This window comes from Helianthus annuus, chromosome 9 (genome assembly GCF_002127325.2).
Source record: "Helianthus annuus cultivar XRQ/B chromosome 9, HanXRQr2.0-SUNRISE, whole genome shotgun sequence".
Classification (NCBI taxonomy): Eukaryota; Viridiplantae; Streptophyta; class Magnoliopsida; order Asterales; family Asteraceae; genus Helianthus; species Helianthus annuus.
The window spans coordinates 100,432,170-100,451,290 of NC_035441.2; the positions used below are offsets into that span (position 1 = coordinate 100,432,170).

Sequence of the window (19,121 nt, forward strand, 5' to 3'; positions counted from 1 at the left end):
TCATTTTTGCTTTAACTAGTTTGGTTATTCACTTTAACCGGTTTGGTTACTAACCGGAATTAACCGGTTTTTCCTTTATTGGTAACCTGGTTAAAAAAAAAAAAAAAAAAAAAAAAAAAAAAAACCCCAACCAGTTAGGAACTGGCGGTTAAAATTAACTTCAAACCAGTTAGGCAAACGGTTATTATGTGCACCTCTAGGGGTGAGCCCGGTTCATAATAGAGTAATAGACTAGACCAGTTTAAGACCAGACCGGACACCAAAAGTGTGGTAAAAATGTAAATGCAAATTGAGAACCAAGACGCTGAGTTTTAACTTCTCTCGGACAAACTAGTTGCTTTTAATAGCAATTTTTCCGAAAGATTAAGCATTCCAATGTCTGAACTTAAACTTCTAAACCCGAGTACAAAGCTAAATATAGATTATAGACACATTTGATGCAATAGCTTAAAAGAACACAACTTCCATGATTGTCATCATCACGAAATCATCCTTTTTTTAATACGCTACGCAATAAAACACAAGTTGAAAACAGCCATACGCCAACTTTTTCTTCCCTAAAATCAGTGCCCGTCATCTGCAAAGGGTCAAAAGTATATTTGAAAGTCGAAACACTGCAAATAATTCAATAATTCATCGTATAAGAATGCTCTTCTAACCTCGGGAAAATGAGCAGCTGAAATAATGCAAGAATTACATCTTGGTAGACGTCAAGAACTTATTTTTCTTCTCGGCTGGCTTAAGGATTTGAAACGAACACATTAAATTTTCATCGACACTCATCATCGCACCTGCATTATCAAATTCACCACAATAATTCGGGGCTGAAAATATGGTAACAAGTTGTCTGTCTGCAAAGAATTCATAACCATCCTCCACAACCTGCAGCATAACAAGTGTTTTAATAAAACAAGATATTAAAATCATATAACAAATATTTTTTCAAAAGCAACGAAAGAAATGTTTCTTCTGCTCTCATTGTAGTGTGTAAAAGAAAGTCTTAAAAGAGGGTTCAAAAATAAACAACAACAACAACAACCATACCCAGTAAAATCCCACAAATAGCAAAGCTACTTATAGGGTCTGGGGAGGGTGGGATGTAGACAGACCTTGCCTCTATCCATAGGGATAGAGAGGCTGCTTCCAGAGAGACCCTCGGCTCGACAACAAACAACAAACCAACACATCAAGTCAAAGAATATAGAATATAGAAATAAGAAGTCCCCCATACCAAGAGATTGATCCGAGTGACACAATATAATGTAAATCATGTATAATAGCATGCATACAACATCATTTGGGCATAAACACAAGAAGGCAATCACCGGGAAAGTCCCTTAAAGAGTAAGAAAAACCTACCTCCTTAAAATACACCTAAGACCTTACTGCAATATCTCCTAGAAGTCCTTGACCCTAATCCTACGCCTCCACGAAGTCCTATCTTGGACCATGTCCTCAGAAAGATGCAACTCTACTAAATCATGCCTAATCTGCTCATCCCATGTCAGTTTGGGTCTGCCTCTTCCTCTCCTCCCCTCAACAGTAAGAGTTTCCACTACTCTAACTGGTGCCGTTGTTTCCCTCCGCTTCACATGCCCAAACCATCTCAATCTCCCCTCTTTAATCTTCTCCGATATACTAGCCACTCCTAATCTTTCCCTAAAAACCTCATTTCTTATCCGATCTAACCTCGTGTGTCCACACATCCACCTTAGCATCCTCATCTCTGCTACCTCCATCTTGCGCGCTTGTGTCTTCTTGATAGCCCAACAGTCTGTTCCATATAGCATAGCGGGCCTGACTGCTACCCTGTAAAATTTCCCCTTTAATTTAGTTGGGAACCTCCTATCACACAATACCCCACTGGCTGCCCTCCATCTACACCAGCCAGCCTGTATGCGATGGGTTACATCACTATCTATGTCACCATCCCTTTGTACAAACGACCCCAGATACTTAAATCTAGTTACCCGCGGGACCAGTTGATCCTCAATGGTGATTTGGGTGTCATCGTCGTCGGCTACACCACTGAAATCACAGTGTAGATACTCAGTCTTAGATCGACTAATCCTTAGACCCTTGCCCTCTAAGGCTACTCGCCACTCCTCTACCCTCGCGTTCAGGCACTGTTTATTCTCTGCAATCAACACAATATCGTCTGCAAAAAGCATGCACCACGGAACTGTCTTCTGAATCAACTTGGACAACTCATCCAAGACAACCGCAAAAAGAAAAGGGCTCAACGCAGACCCTTGGTGGAGTCCTACCTCCACAGGAAAGAAGTTTGTATCTCCTACAGGCGCGCGGACACTAGTTTCCGTTCTATCGTATGTATCCTTAATTAAGTCTATAAATTTCCCCGGTAGCCCTCGACCCTCCAAACTATCCCAAATCAATTGGCGTGGGACAGTGTCATATGCCTTTTCCAGGTCGATAAACACCATATGTAAATCTTGCTTCTTCGCTCTATATTTTTCCATCAACCTCCTTAGAATATGTATCGCTTCTGTAGTTGACCTCCCTTTCATGAATCCAAATTGGTTTACTGAAACCTGAGTTTCTCTTCTAATTCTAGTTTCAATTACCCTCTCCCAGAGCTTCATAGTGTGACTTAGCAGTTTGATTCCTCTGTAGTTCCCACAACACTGAGCGTCTCCTTTATTCTTGTATAAAGGCACCACGACGCTACTCCTCCACTGATTTGGCATTTTTCCAGTCTTGAAAATACAATTGAACAAAAGTGTTAACCATCGGACTCCTTCTTCCCCCAAACACTTCCACACCTCAATCGGTATGTTGTCCAAACCTACTGCCTTTCCTCTTCCCATCTTCATAAGTGCCCTCCTCACCTCGTCATGTGTGATCCTCCTGCAGTAGCAATTATTCTGTTGTCGCCTTTGAATCCTGGGATTGCTGCTATCTTGTTGGTATGCCCTACCATTGTTGAAAAGATTATGGAAGTAGGTTTGCCATCTCAACTTAATGTCATGTGCCTTGACTAAAACACGTCCATCCTCACCTTTGATAAACTTTACTACTCCTAGATCTTGTCTTCTTCGCTCCCTAGCTTTAGAAATCTTGAACATATCATGCTCCCCCTCCTTCATTTCCAAACGTTCGTACATTTGTTTATAGGCTGTGTTTTTTGCATCGGTCACCGCCTTTTTCGCTTCCCTTTTTGCCTTCTTGTATATCTCCCTTACCCTCAGCCGTTCCTCCTCATCTGTGCACCTCAAAAGCTCTCTAAAACTCTGTTGCTTATCCTTTATTTTGGTATGCACGTCTTCATTCCACCACCAGGACTCCTTATGACCACCAGTCTTTCCTGTTGTGACCCCTAGCGTCTCATTCGCCACTGTAGTGATCGTAGTCGCCATAGCCTCCCACATCCGGTTTGCGTCGTCGCCTAGTTGCATCAATGTCATCGAGTTAACTTTATCTCTAAACATCATACTTTTTTCTCCCTTCAAGTTTCCCCAACGGATCCTAGGTCTGGTTTTCCTCTCCCCCTCAGTTAGCCTTACTTTTAGGGCTATATCTGCTACTAGCAAATGATGTTGAGTCGCTGCAGTCTCCCTTGGTATAACCTTGCAGTCCATCCACATCCGTCGATCTTCCTGCCTCATCAAAAGATAGTCGATTTGCGTGTTACGTCCTCCGCTACTAAAAGTGATCAAATGAGATTCTCTCTTCCTAAAGAACGAGTTTATAATACCTAGGCCGTGAGCTGCCGCAAAGTCTAGAAGGTCTCTACCAGGGTCATTCCTATCACCAAAACCAAAACCCCCATGCACCAACTCAAATCCATCACTTTCCTTACCAATGTGTCCATTAAAATCTCCTCCTATAAAAAATTTTTCCTCCCTAGGTATGGCCCTTACTACTACATCTAGACAATCCCAGAACTCTCTTTTCACTTGGTCTCCTAGTCCCACTTGCGGTGCATATGCGCATACCACTGTCACTACTTGCTCACCTAATACTAACCTTAACACCATAATTCTATCGTTGTGTCGTATCACCTCAATTACATTCATATGCAATTCTATAGACACTAAAAATCCTACTCCGTTCTTGGCCCCATCCGACCCAGAATACAACTTGTACCCATTGCGCTCTTCTGCTCTATGTCCTTTCCACCTAGTCTCCTGTATTGGAGGAGCCCTGTCCCACATCGAAAGAATAAGACCTTCCGGTTGTATTAATAAGATCTTGGGTTACTCCCTCTATCACCAATTGGTTTTAGAGTGGAACCCCATAGACTTCAATATGGTATCAGAGCCACGGCTCTATGTCAGCTCCGGTTAAGGCCACGTGTACACCTCTTGATAGACCGGGTTACACGTGCGGGAGGGTATTGGAGGAGCCCTATCCCACATCGAAAGAATAAGACCTTCCGGTTGTATTAATAAGATCTTGGGTTACTCCCTCTATCACCAATTGGTTTTAGAGTGGAACCCCATAGACTTCAAATTGGTGATAGAGGGAGTAACCCAAGATCTTATTAATACAACCGGAAGGTCTTATTCTTTCGATGTGGGACAGGGCTCCTCCAATACCCTCCCGCACGTGTAACCCAGTCTATCAAGAGGTGTACACGTGGCCTTAACCGGAGCTGACATAGAGCCGTGGCTCTGATACCATATTTTAGTCTATGGGGTTCCACTCTAAAACCAATTGGTGATAGAGGGAGTAACCCAAGATCTTATTAATACAACCGGAAGGTCTTATTCTTTCGATGTGGGATAGGGCTCCTCCAATATCCTGAAGGCACGCTATCTGTACCCTGCGTCTTTTAAGTGCGTCTATCACTTCCAACAATTTACTACTAAGAGTTCCTACGTTCCAAGACGCCACACGTAAACTACAGCTTCTAACTTTACCCTTACCTGCACCTCTCGTCCTTGGACATGATCTCAAGTAAAAGTCATGGTTTCTATTGTCTATGCTTACAACTAACAACTAACCACAAGTAACAAACAACGGGCAACACACAGAGGGCAAAACTACCAACTCTTATTTATTTATTTATTTATTTATTATTATTATTATTATTATTTTTTTTTTTTTTTGACTTCTTATAGTTTTTTTTTTCTGGTGATTATATGAACGCTAAAGTTAACAAAACAAAGCACGCAACAAAATTCAACCAAATATCACAGAGCTTCTTGTATATACACAAACTATAGCCTAAAATCACAAAAATCAACACACAAAATCAATCAGAAGTGTGTTCAACAACACAATTCAAGAAAATATCATTGAGCTTCTTGTATTTACACAAATTATAGCCTAAATTCACAAAAATAAACACACAAAATCAACACACAAAGTCGATCATAAGATAATTGAACAAGAAAAACTCAACAAAATATCACTGAGCTTCTTATAAGTACACAAATTATAGCCTAAATTCACTGAGCTTCTTGTTTGTTAATGTTAAAATATATTATGTTAAGATATGTATATGGTTTTGGAATTTGGAAACTCAAATAATACCAATAATATACTAATTATTTGTTAAGGAAAGAAAACACCTGATGTATCCGAAATACCTCGTTAAGTCTGCCGGAATCCTTTGAGCCACCGGTGGAAATAGATCGGAACCTGCAACAACGTTCCAAACAACACAGCCCGAAGAATCTGTTGGCCGAGAGAGAGAAGGGGAGGGGGGAGTGAGAGAGAGATGTTGATGGCGGTTGACTGTTGGGAACGGAGGTGAGGCCGGTGGTGGTTTTTTTTTAGGTGTTTTTAGTGTGGGTGTGAAGGTTTAGGGACAGTCACGGTGACTGGTTGTTTTGTAAGTGGCTGGAGGCGGTGATTTAGGTTTAGGTACGGCACTTCCGACCGGAAAGAGCAGAAACGGGATAGAGAGGTGTTTACCTTTGCCGGAAAGAGCAGAAAAAAAATATATGTAAAGTAGGTATATGTATAGTTATATATTGAATCGAGTGCACCTGGATATATGTCGCGTGACGTTGCCGGAAAGCTCCGGTTACCGAAGATCTGAAAAGCAAGGGCGATGAGAGCTCCCTGGTTCTGAAGTAAGGGAGTTCGTCGACGTGAACTCGCCGGTTCTGAAGCAAGGGAGCCTCTGTGAGCGTGAAGCCTGAAAAGCTCGCTGGTTCTAACACAAAGGAGTCGCCGGAATTCCGGAGAAAACCAGTGACGGAAGGCGTGTAATATAGAGAAGAGACTTGCGGAGAGACTCGTCGGAGAGGTCACCCTTGCCGGGGGTCACCTTGTCTGGTTTGTACCTGTAAAAAATAGGAGAAACTTGCGGGAAACTAGCTGGCGACGAAAGTAATTTGGCCGGTGAAGAAAAAGGCCACCGCCCACCGCCCGGTTCAAAAATGAAAAGAAAATTATCCATTTTTTAGAAATTTATAAAAATATAAAATACTAAGTTTAATTACAAAAATTGAATTATCACAAAAACATATTAACATTTATTAATAAAAAGATTTAAGAGGGTTTTAAGCGGGGTCTGTTCCGTTTAACATCTATACTGTATTGGTGTGGGTGATCAAGAATTGGAACACGAGTGGTGTGATGAAATGTAATGCGGGGTCTGTTCCGTTTAGTTACCTTGGGTTGCAAGTAGGGGTGAATATGAATAGAATAAAAAAACTGGAGACCGGTCCTAGAAACTTTTGAATCGAGGCTCTCTCTATGGAAGGTGAAAACACTTTCCATTGGGGGACGGGTGACTTTAATAAAGGCAGTTTTGGATAGTTTACCGGTTTATTAATTTTCTCTAAATAAAGCTCCAAATAGCATGATCGAAAAATTTGAAAAAAGGAGGAAATTCTTGTGGGGGTGGTTTCGGTAAAAAAGTTGTCGGAAGGTTAATTGGGTTTCTTAATAACGCACTATTCTTCCAAAAAGAACTTTGTGGGTTAGGATTGGGTTCCCTAAAGGCGACAAATGTTGGCTTAATAGCTAAATGGTGGTGGCGTTTCGTTACAGAACGGAGTAGGTTGTGGAGACATGTCACATATGCTTTTCACAAATCAAGATAAGAAGTGTTGTTGCCATGTCAAAATTATTGAGAGGCTTTAATATGAATTTGGAGGAGCTCAAAAAAGTGAAGGCAGGAAATGGAGAAGCAGTGAGATTTTGGGTTGACTGCTGGGTGGGTCAATGCCCATTAAGGGACCAGTTTCCAAACATATACAGCCTGGACCTGGAGTAATCAAAAGGTTGCATGGTTAATGAGTGCTTAACGATAACAGATGGGGTGGTGACTACATGGAGGTGGCAATGGAAAAAGGGTAATGGGAATCAAGTGGACAACTGTGAACTGGAACCATGTTTAAGACTATGATCATGGAAACAAGTGGTACTGGATTAGTGAAGACACGCCCGATTTCGCGGTAAAGAACATTAACGAGAGAATGGTCCGACAGATAACTTTGTTTTCAAATGGAATAGTTGGATACCAAAGAAGGTGAATATACACACTTGGTGAAGCCATATGCAGGCTTGTAAACGAACCAAACGTTCATGAACTATTCGTGAACTTGTTCGGCGGGAAGTTCGTTTATGTTCATTTATTTAATAAACAAACAAACAAACATGAACAAAAAATTTTGTTCGTTTAATTAAACGAACTAACATGAACACACCTTGTGTTCGTTAATTAATGCTCGTCTATGTAGCACAGGGACGCCTAGAATCACCGGGTACCCGTCCCGGGGACGTTTTGGGGACGGGGACGCCATGGGGACGGAGACGCCATGGGGACGTCCCCTAAACGTTTCCGGGTATTGGGGACGGCGACTACACGTTTCGGGGACGGCGAATACAAGTTTCGGGGACGTATCCTATTATTTTTAGGGGTTTATCTTTTAAATCTTCCAAATTCCATAACAAACAGTTAGCCTTTCAATTAAAAAACTCGATCAACATTCAGTTATACATAAAGTCGGCCTTTCAGTTCTTTCTCTTCTCAATTCATCATCATATTCATCATCATTTGTATTGATCATCTATATTCATCATTGATTATCGCTTCTCAAGAAACACAAGGATCATCAACTACCCGTTTATATTTTTTATTTTTTATATTTTTTTGCCGTACCCGTATCTTGGATTTTTGAGTTTTGTCGTTCCCCGTACCCGTATCGTCCCCGCACCCCAGTCCCGTACCCGTTCCCGTGCTACATAGATGTTCGTGAACGTTCGTTTAAATTTTAGTAAATACATAAATAGTTATATTTATATGAATATTAGCTTTTCTAACTACTTATATAAATATAACTAATTAGTAATTAAGTTTTCTAGTAAAAAAAAATGAAATTTTAAAATTTTTCTTAGATCGTTAGTTAATATTTATATAAAAACCTACTTAATTTTAGCAACCATGAACCCAAATTTAGATGTGTTTTCGGATAAACTGTAATATATTAGACTTGTTTGTTTGTGTTCACTAATGTTAAATTGTGTTTGTTTATATTTGTTCAGTTACGTTCATTTATGTTCGTTTATGTTTGTTCAATCATGTTAATTTATGTTTGTTTGTGTTCGTTCGGTTTGTTTACAGGCCTAGCCATATGGGTCGGATTGCCACTTACACTTCGCTGGCTAAAAGAGGCATAAATTATGTGGGAATGGCGCTGAATCGGTGGAGCATCTTTTCGTCCAATGCGAGATAGCAAAAGCAATATGGAGTTTAGTCTCTCAATGAAGAGATGGCAATGGGCCGGGTATTGGTACACCCAGCCTAATACCTGTCAGGCATTTGTTGGGTAACTACCCGTCAGGTATCGGGCATAACCCGTTAATTTGTTAAAAGATACCAATTGGAATTTCCAAATACACATCCTTTTTACTATTATATTATTGCATAATTTTTATTTATATAACTATTATAAATTAAAATATACATTACATACATCTAACTTTTATCATAAATAATAATAACATTATAATTTTTATATAGTTTATTTATATACTTCACAACACACAAAATATAGATTATAAAAAATAGGTAATAGGTTATAACCTGGTGAGCCCGGCAAACAAGATCAAGATCATGCTTTGTTAGAAACTCCGACACCTTATCGGGCCCAAAAGTAAACGACACCCCTCTATCATTCATCCCCCATCCTTTCACCTCTTTACTAGGATCCGACCACAATAAATCACAAAGCAGGCCCGTATCGGGAATCGCAGTGGGCCGGGCCAAATTTCTGATTTGATCCAAATCCGATAGATCGGGTGATAACCCTCCATGCATGCACAGTATCTTGTCATCGATAAGAGCGGCAACGGGTAGACAGTTGAAACACTCGGTAAAAGCTTTCCATAACTTTACGTTAAACCGTCTTTTACATTCATCGTAAAATCCGTAGATTCGGTTTATGGATGCGCATTCATGGTTTCCTCGTAGAAGGAAAAAGTTTTCGGGGTACCGAATTTTGTAAGCGAGAAGTAGACATATTGTTTCTAAACTTTGCTTGCCTCGGTCCACGTAATCACCCAGAAAGAGATAATTGGCTTGCGGAGGAAAACCGCCGTATTCGAAAAGTCTTAATAAATCGCTGTATTGTCCATGTATATCACCTAAAATTACCAAATAGAAAAACAGAAGCAGAAGAGATATATCAGTTTTCTTTTTAAATATTTGGAAATAATAACCGCGTTGGTTACATCATGCAACGTATAAAGAAACTGATAAAAGATGGTTTAGTTTTGTTAAAGTGGGTGGGTCACCTGGGTTGGGTAAGGGGTCAAAAGCTTTAAGGTTGAAATGGGTCATTTTCTGTGCAGGCCAAAAAGGAGCAAGTAAAGAAACTTCTTTGTCCATCAAAAGATGATAAATATTGAATTATGTATTAGGTATGATTGCAAAAAACAGTAGTATTGCATTTGAGATAAAACACAGAGTTAACTGCCATTTTCGTCCCTGTGGTTTGGTGGAAAATGCCACTTAAAAAAAAGCGTCAGTTCCGTCCTCAACCTTTTTGAAACGTGCCACTTCAGTCCAAAAAGATAGCGTCTTGCGCCAGTTCCGTTCTCAACGTTTTTAACGGCGCGTTATCTTTTTGGACTGAAGTGGCACGTTTCAAAAATGTTGAGGACGGAACTGGCGCAAATATTTTTTTGGACTGAAGTGGCATTTTCCACCAAACCACAGGGACGAAAATGGCAGTTAACTCTAAAACGCAGCCCATAAAGGCCCATTCCCCTTTTAATAGACTTCTAAATTTGACCAATTTAAGATGCAACAAGCCCAGAAATGACGCGTTCCCATTCAATAGACTTCTTAGTTTGACCAATTTAAGACTAAAAACACAAATCATAACTAGCCATTCCCACTTTAATAGACTTCTAAATTTGACCAATTTGAGATAAAACACAACCCATAACGACCCCTTCCCCCATTCAATAAACTTCAAAACTTGATCAATTTGAGATAAAAACACAACCCATAACGACGCATTCCACTTTCATTAGATTTCGTCATTTGACATAAAACACAACCCATAACGCCCCAGTTCCCTTTCAATAGACCTATTCCCATAACGACCAATTGATAACTAAACGGGTCAAAATTGCCACCATCAATAATAAGAACCATATATATAAGAATTTATATGAGCTAGTGACCATCAACTTACTAAGAAGCATAAAAATATAGTGCATATCTGATACAAATAACAAGGGTGAATCTACATCACTGTGAGAATGATCATAAAACAAACAGTTAACAGTAATATTTCAACTAATACCCACAACATTGATAATATTCTGTAATTTGACCACCCTATAATTCAACAATCAGAATTTATCGTAAGGTTAACACATATATTTAGTACAAGATACACAACAAACCATCAGGGTAATCACATTTCTCAAAATAAACTCCCCAATTAAAACATAAAACAATTCCCAACCACATATACCGAATTCAAAACATAAAACACACAAAACAAAGCTAAAATAATACTTTATCAAAAGCAGACAAATGGGTTCATAATAAAATACCACAAATCTTGATAGGGGCTTCAAGTTCAAGCAAATTGGGTTGTTTGATAAAGATGTCACGAGAAGCAACACAAAGCTGCTTGATTTCAGCCTCTGACAGCTGAACCAACTTCCCGGGCTTGTTCGATCGAACTTCGATCAACCGTTCGATGATCCTATCCACGGCTGCTGGGTCCATTCAAACCCTAGTTGAAAGACCCTTGATATATATTTGTTCAGAAAGAACCCAAATTGTGTTGGGTTTGGGATGAAATGGGTGGGTGATTTGGGGGAGTGTCGGTCTATTGTTCCATGTCCCCAAGGGATGAAAGGGAGACGTCTGTGTCGCCCAACAGTTTGTGTCTTGATGTGATTGGGTTGTTATATATTTAGGGGAAATAAAAATGTTATTTTGAGTTGGAGGTGATTTATTTAGGTTAATAATGGTTTGATTTCATTTGTTTAATATGTAACTAGCCTAAGACCCCGCGAGTTTCGCGGGTGGCTTAACACACAAATTTATAACTTAAAATTGTTGAAATAATCCTTTGAAAGAAATAAACATTCAAGTAAGGAAATCCATCTCTCTACCCGCGGGTACGTAATGTATCAAACGAAGTTAGATTCAATCTAACTTTAAAAAATTAAACTAAAAATAAGGTAAGACATCTAAAGTTTGTTGAGTTTCGAATCATATAGTAAATGAAAATATTAGTTGTGCATAGATGTTAGATAGGAATCCTAACAACATTTCTATCACATCTTATCTGGTTCAGATTAAATCCTCTCGATCTCTTCTAAAAGGCTTTCCTTTTCATCTCTCATCTTCTCGTTCTGCTTTTGGAGTTCTTCGACCTGCTTAGTTTGTTCAGAATCCTTCCTGAAATGTTTAAAGGGGTGTTTGGATTAGTTTATGGGCTTGATTACATTGATATATGTTTAAGGGTGTGTTTGGATCAGTTGTGACTGTACCTATTCATGAAAGCCAAATTAAGTTTAAGCGATCGCACTTCCTTCTCAAGATTTTCACATCGCTTCAGCATAGACTGCATGTCTGATAAAGTTGCAGGGGTTTGAGTTCTTCCCTTTGCTTCTGCCATTCTACATCGTCATCGTCACACATCATGTTAGTAGACATTTAACAAAGTAGAACTTTTATATATAAATACTTCATGTTTCAATAATATAGAGATCTCTTTTTCTTGAATTAAGTAAAGATAGCATTACATACTTCTGTGATCGTTCCACCCTGCATTTCTTTGTAGGATCCTTGCTGTCCACTGCATAAATAATAAAAAAAACTTAGATGCATATGTTCATAGCTTTGTACTTGTTCATGTAAAGGAAAATGAGTTCAAAATACGTATCACACTAAAATATAAATAAAAGTTTATAACTTTAAAGGCGGAAAAAGGAGATGCACAAAACTCGAATTGAACTCCATAATCACCAAAAGACCTTTTGGCCTAGTGGTATCAAGGTGTTGGTTGGTAAGGCTCTGCCTTTCCATATGGTGAGGGTCCATGTTACGATAAGGAAATCGAGAGAATCGTGTAGAGAATAGGAATCAATCTCATTACCAAGTTACATCAACTAACTCATAGTTCGTTAGAGACCTTGCTAACCACTCCCTAAACAATCTAATTATTACAGAATAGTCCCTCATCTTATTAAAACTACATAAAACGTGACAGAACTAATATGACATGTAATAGTTCAAATCCCATTGGTGACAAAATTAAACCGTTCAAAAGAATTAAAGAAAAACTCCATATTCACTTAAGGCGGCCGATGTTACTGATCCAAACCAAATTAAATTTTCCCCTGCTGCAATACACAACCAATAAAGAATTAGTATGGCATAAAATATTTTTTTCTCTTAGTGACCGTAAACATTTGCATTTAGGGATGTTTTTGCGAACAGGCAATAGTTTATTCTTAGAAAGTTTTTGAAATTATGTTTTCCTATTTGCACACCATCAATGATATGTGCAATTAGTGATATTATTAAGGGTATTGATAAGCAATTGTCAAATAGTTAAAATATTTCCTGATCAATATATTTGGCAGTTAAATCGAATGTAATACTGTTAGTGACCATTAACAGTAAAGACAAACCTTGCGGTCCTGTTGAAGATTATCATGCATTTGTTCCTTTGTATCTATGAACCAATAAAAAAAGTGAAATTAGTAACATGTTTCACGTTTTGATTAAAAGCGCTTGCGATATCTACCCAACCCGTTTTGACATAAACTAAAATTATCTATTTTTGACCCGAACCTGTGGCCCGCCCATTTACCACCTACAACGTAGAGTAAAGTTTGGTAACTAATCTAAATGGTAGATTTAAGTTGCATCTTTTACCTGTACCTTTAGTAGGTGCTTGGCCTGAGTTGGTGGGGCCGTCACATACATCAAAACCACTTGATATGACAGGTGCAGTGGCAGATGATTCACTTTGTGAAGGTTCTCTAGATGCAAAACTCATCTGAATCTGATTAGTGGGGCCACAAAATTATCAAGGTCAGCATCTAAAGGCCCTTGAACTTTCTGAAACAACCTTGGATCTTGAACTGTTTCTTGAGAATATTTTAGGAAGTCACCAATCACCCCATTTGCTTGGGGAAGGATAGCAACATACACAACACTTGTATGAACACGTCCTGATTTCTCCGTGATGGAAACTTGCTACAAATTGCAAAAAAAAAAATGCTAAGAAAAATGTCTTTTACGTTAGCAGCCAAATTCACCAAGTGAAATGGTAAAAAAAAACCTGCACCCTATGAACTCCGCTCTCGAATTTTAGTTTTCCGTAGACATCTGCCCCGGATATTGCAGCACTCGCTTCCTGCCAAATTAAATACACTCGGCACGCATGACTCTTTGTTAAATGATCAAATAAAATCCTCCCATTAGCAAAAATAAAATAAAAATAATAAGAAAAAGAAGATTGACCTTGAATCCTTTCATATTTGAATCTGTGACTTACACCACCTCAAATATCCAACCCTTTTTCTGAGAGTATCTCTCATACTTGGTGTCAATCACGTATCATAGGTCAGGAATCAAAAAGAGAGAAAGAAATGGCATTTTGGTCCCCAATTTCGTCCAAAAGTTTGTTTTTCTAAACTATGAATAAAAAAAAAACAATATCACAGTGAATGCATTACTGTCATGGATTTTCTAAATGGGTTCATGGGCTCGACTGAAATTGACCCGAACCCGTTTATACCAAACCCAAACCCATGAGTTTCGTATTTGGTTCGACCTAAACCCATTCTGATCCCGTTACCCCACTTATTTTGATAGATATATATACACCCAAATCTATTATCTTATAATGAACAATCATGCATCAAGGATACTTTGAACATTTTTTTTATTGTCAAAAGTTGGGTGTAGAGTTATTTGTATAGCTTATTTTCCAAGAGAGAGTTATAGGTTATAACTTACAATTATACAGAGAGCCGTATGCATTCTAATAAACTTCAAATGCAATGATATCAAAAGATAGTAATGATGGTATAAATTTAAACTAAGAGAACTTACACGCTACAGGAACAACAGAAAAAAAAAATTCCTATTGCGAGTTAGTTGCTCGCCACCATCAATGTGCTTCCACCTCTGTTTAAACAAAGAAACACAAATGAATTAAAACTTGTTTTCAACTCTGTGTTTCACTATTAAGTATCTTTTCTTTCTTCAGAAATTTGGTGTTGGTTGAAAGTTTGCATCATATTCGTGTCTTAGCAATTTTTTTAGTGTCTTTTATGCACACCAGTGAACAACATCGGTGGTTTCAGACGTCTCTATCTGGAAAAAAATAACAAAATTAGGATGGTTTTACATTTGATAAAACAAATTACGTGTAAATCCTAGTTTATCTCATACCAGTCAACCCCATATTACATCATCCTCCATAAATTCCTCCACTTTGACTCATACCAGTCAACCCCAAATGTACCCCGATTACATCTGATGGCAACTATTGTCTTTACTGAAACAAATAAATCCCAATTTATCAAATCTCATAATAGAATCTTTTTGCGGTTTTCACCTGATTCTTTCATTTAGTAGCAGTTGATCCTTTTCTGTTCTTTTTTTTGCATAGAGTTGTCCCCAAACATGATACCAAAAAACACTAATATTCAACTTGTTATGTAGTTAACATACCTCAAATATGTAAATTTGGTGCATTCCAACAGCAAGTTCCTAAAGTAACAAAGTAATCAAACTATTATTATTACATTAGTTTAAAAATAGGATTATATAATTCAAATGAAGGCAATAAATAAACTACAACCTGCAACCTGCAATCTCACCGGTTACAATATGCAAGCTACAATTTGACCCGTCAAGAACAAAACAGAACCTGCGGTAGAACTGGGTGCCACTGGTTTTCTTTCGAGAGGCCATCTGAGCTAAAATCTAATGAGAAACTTAAACGCAAATGATATTACTAAGTGCCAGCCAACGTAGTGTATGGAGGCCAGTATCATCATATCTACATAATCTTAGTTCCCTAAGGGCATCCCCAATATTTTCGATTAAAATTAAATTGAACTGTAATTTGCAATTAGCCGGCGTCAGAAATTTCTATTAGAATGGAACCGTAACTCTATGGCTTGAGTTGATTCGGGTCTTTATTATTTTCTCATTCCTCCCAATCCACAGGCTGAAAAATAAACCGAACAACGTAGAAATGTGAATAACACTCTAAAAAGTAATAATATATGATTCAAAGAAAGTTCCGAATTTAATCTCAAACTAACCAATTCTAAAGCGGATAACAAAACATTGTGAAACCAAGGGTGTTACAATGGTGATAACTAAATTCGGAAATCAAAACAGAAATTCTTACCAACGGAAATAGGAAACGTACAGAGGATTCAAAAGCACCAGATTAATTTCAATTGAAATTCTCCAAATGAGGTATAACAAAGAAAACGCTCTAAATGATGCTACATAAAACTTTGTAGCATCAAAAACCGAATCAGAGATTATTCATTATTCTGAAACAAACGTAACAAAATTAAAAAAAAACGTAAAAACCTAAAACGATTTAGGGTAGCTTGCAAATTGCGATGGAACATGAAGAGTTTTAGGGTTTGTGTATTAGGGGATGAGAGTAAAGGATGAGAGGCGTGGATTCAGGGGAAATTGGATGATAGCTACAAATTAAATCGCCTTAGTAGAAATCGCCAATGTGGATGACGGCTGAGATTAGGGTTTTTGATTGTGAGAAGACGAATGAAAAGAAAAAGAGCTTGAGGCATAATGAGTTTTGGCGGTCAGTTGTGAAAAAGAGGGATTAATCAAATGCCACGTGGCAAGTAATGGCTTAAGCAAATGCCAAGTGGCCAAAATTGTTTTGTTTTAATATAAGTAATAGATTTGTTTGACATGTTCTATTAATAAAGGCAAAGCACTTAAATACTAGGGTTTGAGGGGACGTAGGTATTGAGTTTAAATCTCACAAACATCAGGGATCGAAAAAAATTTGTCGTTCAAAGAAAAAAGATCTTGAATATGGCCTCACTTTACCCGTATAATTATTGAGATTGTTATTAAATCAAAGTTACCGGTGAGCAGCTGACACATTGCTTAATTTATGATCTTAACTGATTAGAATGCGATATGTGTCCTATGTATAAATACGAAGTAAGATGATGGCTCTATCGTTCGCTGTGTAGTGTGTGTTCATTGGTTTGGAGTTTGGACCCATGTCACGTAGAAGAGGGTAGATACACGCCCTTTGGTGCGTCATTACAATATGGTAGCATGTTGACGGTTGTTTATTTTTTTTTATAAAATTAAAAGCAACGGTAAAATCCAAAGTCAAATGGTTATTTTGACAAGTACAATTTTAAGATTTGTTTCGTTCATTAAATTCGTTTATTTGTTTCCTTATCAAATTCGTTTTGTATCTTCTATTCCACTTTTTTCTCTTTCAATAAATTTCAGCTAAGTTTAAATTTTGAGTTAAAGATTACTTTAGTCATTGTGGTTTTCTCAAAATATCACCCTCAACTATCGACCTTTGACCGTTGCACCCCCAACTAACACTTTGACACCCGACACCCCCAACTTGACTTTTTGTTTGTACTGCCACCACTCTGTTAAATCTGCTCTAACTTGGTTAGTCTTTTGTCCGAGTGGCACCATTTCGCTGATGTGTACATGATTACGTGTGATGTGTTATATCTCATTTTCCTTTTCTCGTTTATAACACAAACACCCCAAAAAAAATTCTAATCTCCTCCATTCATCCCTAAAATCATTCACTGAAGAACTACCCTTGAATCCTATTAACAAAATCAAACAAATTGTGAATCCCTACAGTTTGTGATTTGTATGATGCTACTACTGATGTTAACCTACCGTTTCAAATCTCCGGTTGAGATTTGTATGATGCTAGTACAGATCCAGTAGAAAATCGAATTAGCAGAATCCAAACACCCCTGCAAACAAATTACCTTATTTTTCTGAAATTAACAAAAGTACCAAACACCATTTTTCCAATCCCATTCCTGATGAACTCTCAACAGGTCCAAAGGGTAAGCAAATTTTTCACCAGTACCTTTAAAATGCACCGTGTATTTCGACTCGGTTATCCCAATAACCTTCCTGATCCACCAGCCATCGCGATCATAGGCATCAACGACCTCCGACAAATGAAAGGCAGCGGCCATGGCTGGTCTCATCCTCACCTCCGGGTAGAAACATTAAATGATTCCACCGGAGTGACAAGATCGGTGCTCTCTGCGATCAAGATTAGAGGCTAGTGCGGCGAACCGGAACCCAGGTGCTAGCAACGTCAGCGGAGACGACATCCGATCTGTAACAGGAATCGGCTGTAACACCCCGTGTTTCGAAAGTCAAAGTCAAAGTCAAGATTGAAGTCAAAGGAAGAAAAGATTGCGAATTGTGATCTGTGACTCCTTGCTCTAATCCCGTTTTGACTTCTTTGACTTATAATTAGTCTATTCTATTGTGTACGATAGTTGTATTATGTGGTGTCTCTAATTAATAATTGAAGTTTATTCGCTATTTATCGATGTTTATCGCTTATCGCTTATCGCAATCGCGCCACAGCTCGAATTACGTGTTATGGTTATTGTTATACGTGTGTGTGCCTCTTACGTGTTACTTGTGCATGTGTAGTTATGTTTATGTTGTAGTGATTAATCGAAACGCAATCGAAACTCAATCGCAATTGAATCAAAAACGCTAAATGCAAGTGAAGTAGGATGATTGTATGCTAGATATAGTAGTTGGGATTAAAAGTAATTTGAATAGGAAACTCCATCGCATCGCAATCGCCATCGAAACCGCAAAATTCGTCGCACCGAACACTCGAACCAAGTGACTGATCGACCAGGTGACCAGCCGATCGACCAGGTGACCAAGTGACTTATTTTAGTAACAATTCGTCCGTTGGGCACGGCCCCGTGCCTGTCTGACACTATCTCTCCTCATTAATTGTAATTCGCAATTACAATTAATACGCCTGCAGTACTTTGGGCACGCCCCCGTGTTCACTGGGCACGCCCCCGTGGTGGGCAATAGAAGCTTCTACAGGTTTGTCTTTTCTGCTGCTTCTTGGGCACGGCCCCGTGCTCGCTGAGCACGGGGCGTGTTCAGTCTTCTGCCTTCTTTGTTTTGCTTGGGAGGATGCTGTCGAGGGGTCGGGCAATCCACTTTTGTTCCTTTTCTTGTATTTATGTTAGATTTAGCTGCCTTTTTGCTTCTTTTGTTAATTTGAGCTCATTTAATCCTGAAAATACAAAAGGAAGACAAAAACACACTTTTTCCAACATTAGTACTTAAAAGGGGTTAGTTTTATGCCTCATTTGATGTAATTTATATGTTGCATTTTACACACATCAAATATCCCCACACTTGAACTTTTGCTTGTCCTCAAGCAAAACTCTTTAATATGTGGCTTACACTCCCAAATGGAATGGGTAGAAGAGAAGGTTTTAGCTTGTCATAGAGTGTCGGGAATCCAAGATCTTTATTGGGTTTTATTTTTATTTATTTACAATCCTATTCGTCATGATTTATTAAAAACTTTTCATAAGGTAAATTATTTATTAAGGCATAACATACCTTTCTAAAATTCCATTTATATACAAGTTCACATACC

General features: G+C 38.4%; 1 protein-coding gene and 2 long non-coding RNA genes across 13 annotated transcripts; all 3 read right to left on the reverse strand.

Moving 5' to 3' along the window:
• Positions 1 to 289: 289 nt before the first annotated feature.
• Positions 290 to 11,345, reverse strand: LOC110877708 (serine/threonine-protein phosphatase PP1 isozyme 3). Of its 2 annotated transcripts, none has more exons than XM_022125900.2 (4): positions 10,993 to 11,342; positions 9,008 to 9,567; positions 660 to 882; positions 290 to 577 (listed from the first exon to the last, which is right to left on the reverse strand). In XM_022125900.2, the coding sequence occupies exons 1-3, from the start codon at positions 11,168 to 11,170 to the stop codon at positions 694 to 696; spliced, it is 927 nt and encodes a 308-aa protein (XP_021981592.1). In that variant the 5' UTR covers positions 11,171 to 11,342; the 3' UTR covers positions 290 to 577; positions 660 to 693. The 2 variants fall into 2 exon arrangements, 1 of the variants encoding a protein (XP_021981592.1); XR_004865947.1 differs by lacking the exon at positions 290 to 577 and adding an exon at positions 5,556 to 6,257 and having other exon boundaries at positions 746 to 882; positions 10,993 to 11,345.
• A 231-nt stretch (positions 11,346 to 11,576) lies between these two features.
• On the reverse strand, positions 11,577 to 12,241 carry LOC110877707. Its single transcript, XR_002557246.1, has 3 exons — positions 12,203 to 12,241; positions 11,944 to 12,072; positions 11,577 to 11,851 (listed from the first exon to the last, which is right to left on the reverse strand). It is a non-coding gene; the product is annotated as an uncharacterized LOC110877707 (long non-coding RNA).
• Positions 12,242 to 12,525: 284 nt separating this feature from the next.
• On the reverse strand, positions 12,526 to 15,978 carry LOC110877706. 10 transcript variants are annotated; one of them, XR_004865952.1, is made up of 10 exons: positions 15,834 to 15,978; positions 15,276 to 15,647; positions 15,146 to 15,184; positions 14,864 to 14,969; positions 14,751 to 14,785; positions 14,522 to 14,596; positions 13,746 to 14,101; positions 13,337 to 13,660; positions 13,090 to 13,133; positions 12,526 to 12,798 (listed from the first exon to the last, which is right to left on the reverse strand). It is a non-coding gene; the product is annotated as an uncharacterized LOC110877706 (long non-coding RNA). The 10 variants fall into 10 exon arrangements; XR_002557240.2 differs by having other exon boundaries at positions 13,746 to 13,820; positions 13,928 to 14,101; positions 14,522 to 14,785; XR_004865955.1 differs by having other exon boundaries at positions 13,752 to 14,101; positions 14,522 to 14,785.
• Positions 15,979 to 19,121: the final 3,143 nt, after the last annotated feature.

Bases quoted from the DNA above. Each gene is read 5' to 3' on its own strand.
- LOC110877708 (XM_022125900.2), bottom strand. From the start codon at position 11,170: ATGGACCCAGCAGCCGTGGATAGGATCATCGAACGGTTGATCGAAGTT. The intron at 9,568-10,992 runs GTATTTTATTAT...TGGTAATTTTAG, and splicing joins AGCCCCTATCAAGATTTGTG to GTGATATACATGGACAATAC. The intron at 883-9,007 runs GTTATAACCTAT...GTTATGCTGCAG, and splicing joins TTGTTTGCCGGGCTCACCAG to GTTGTGGAGGATGGTTATGA.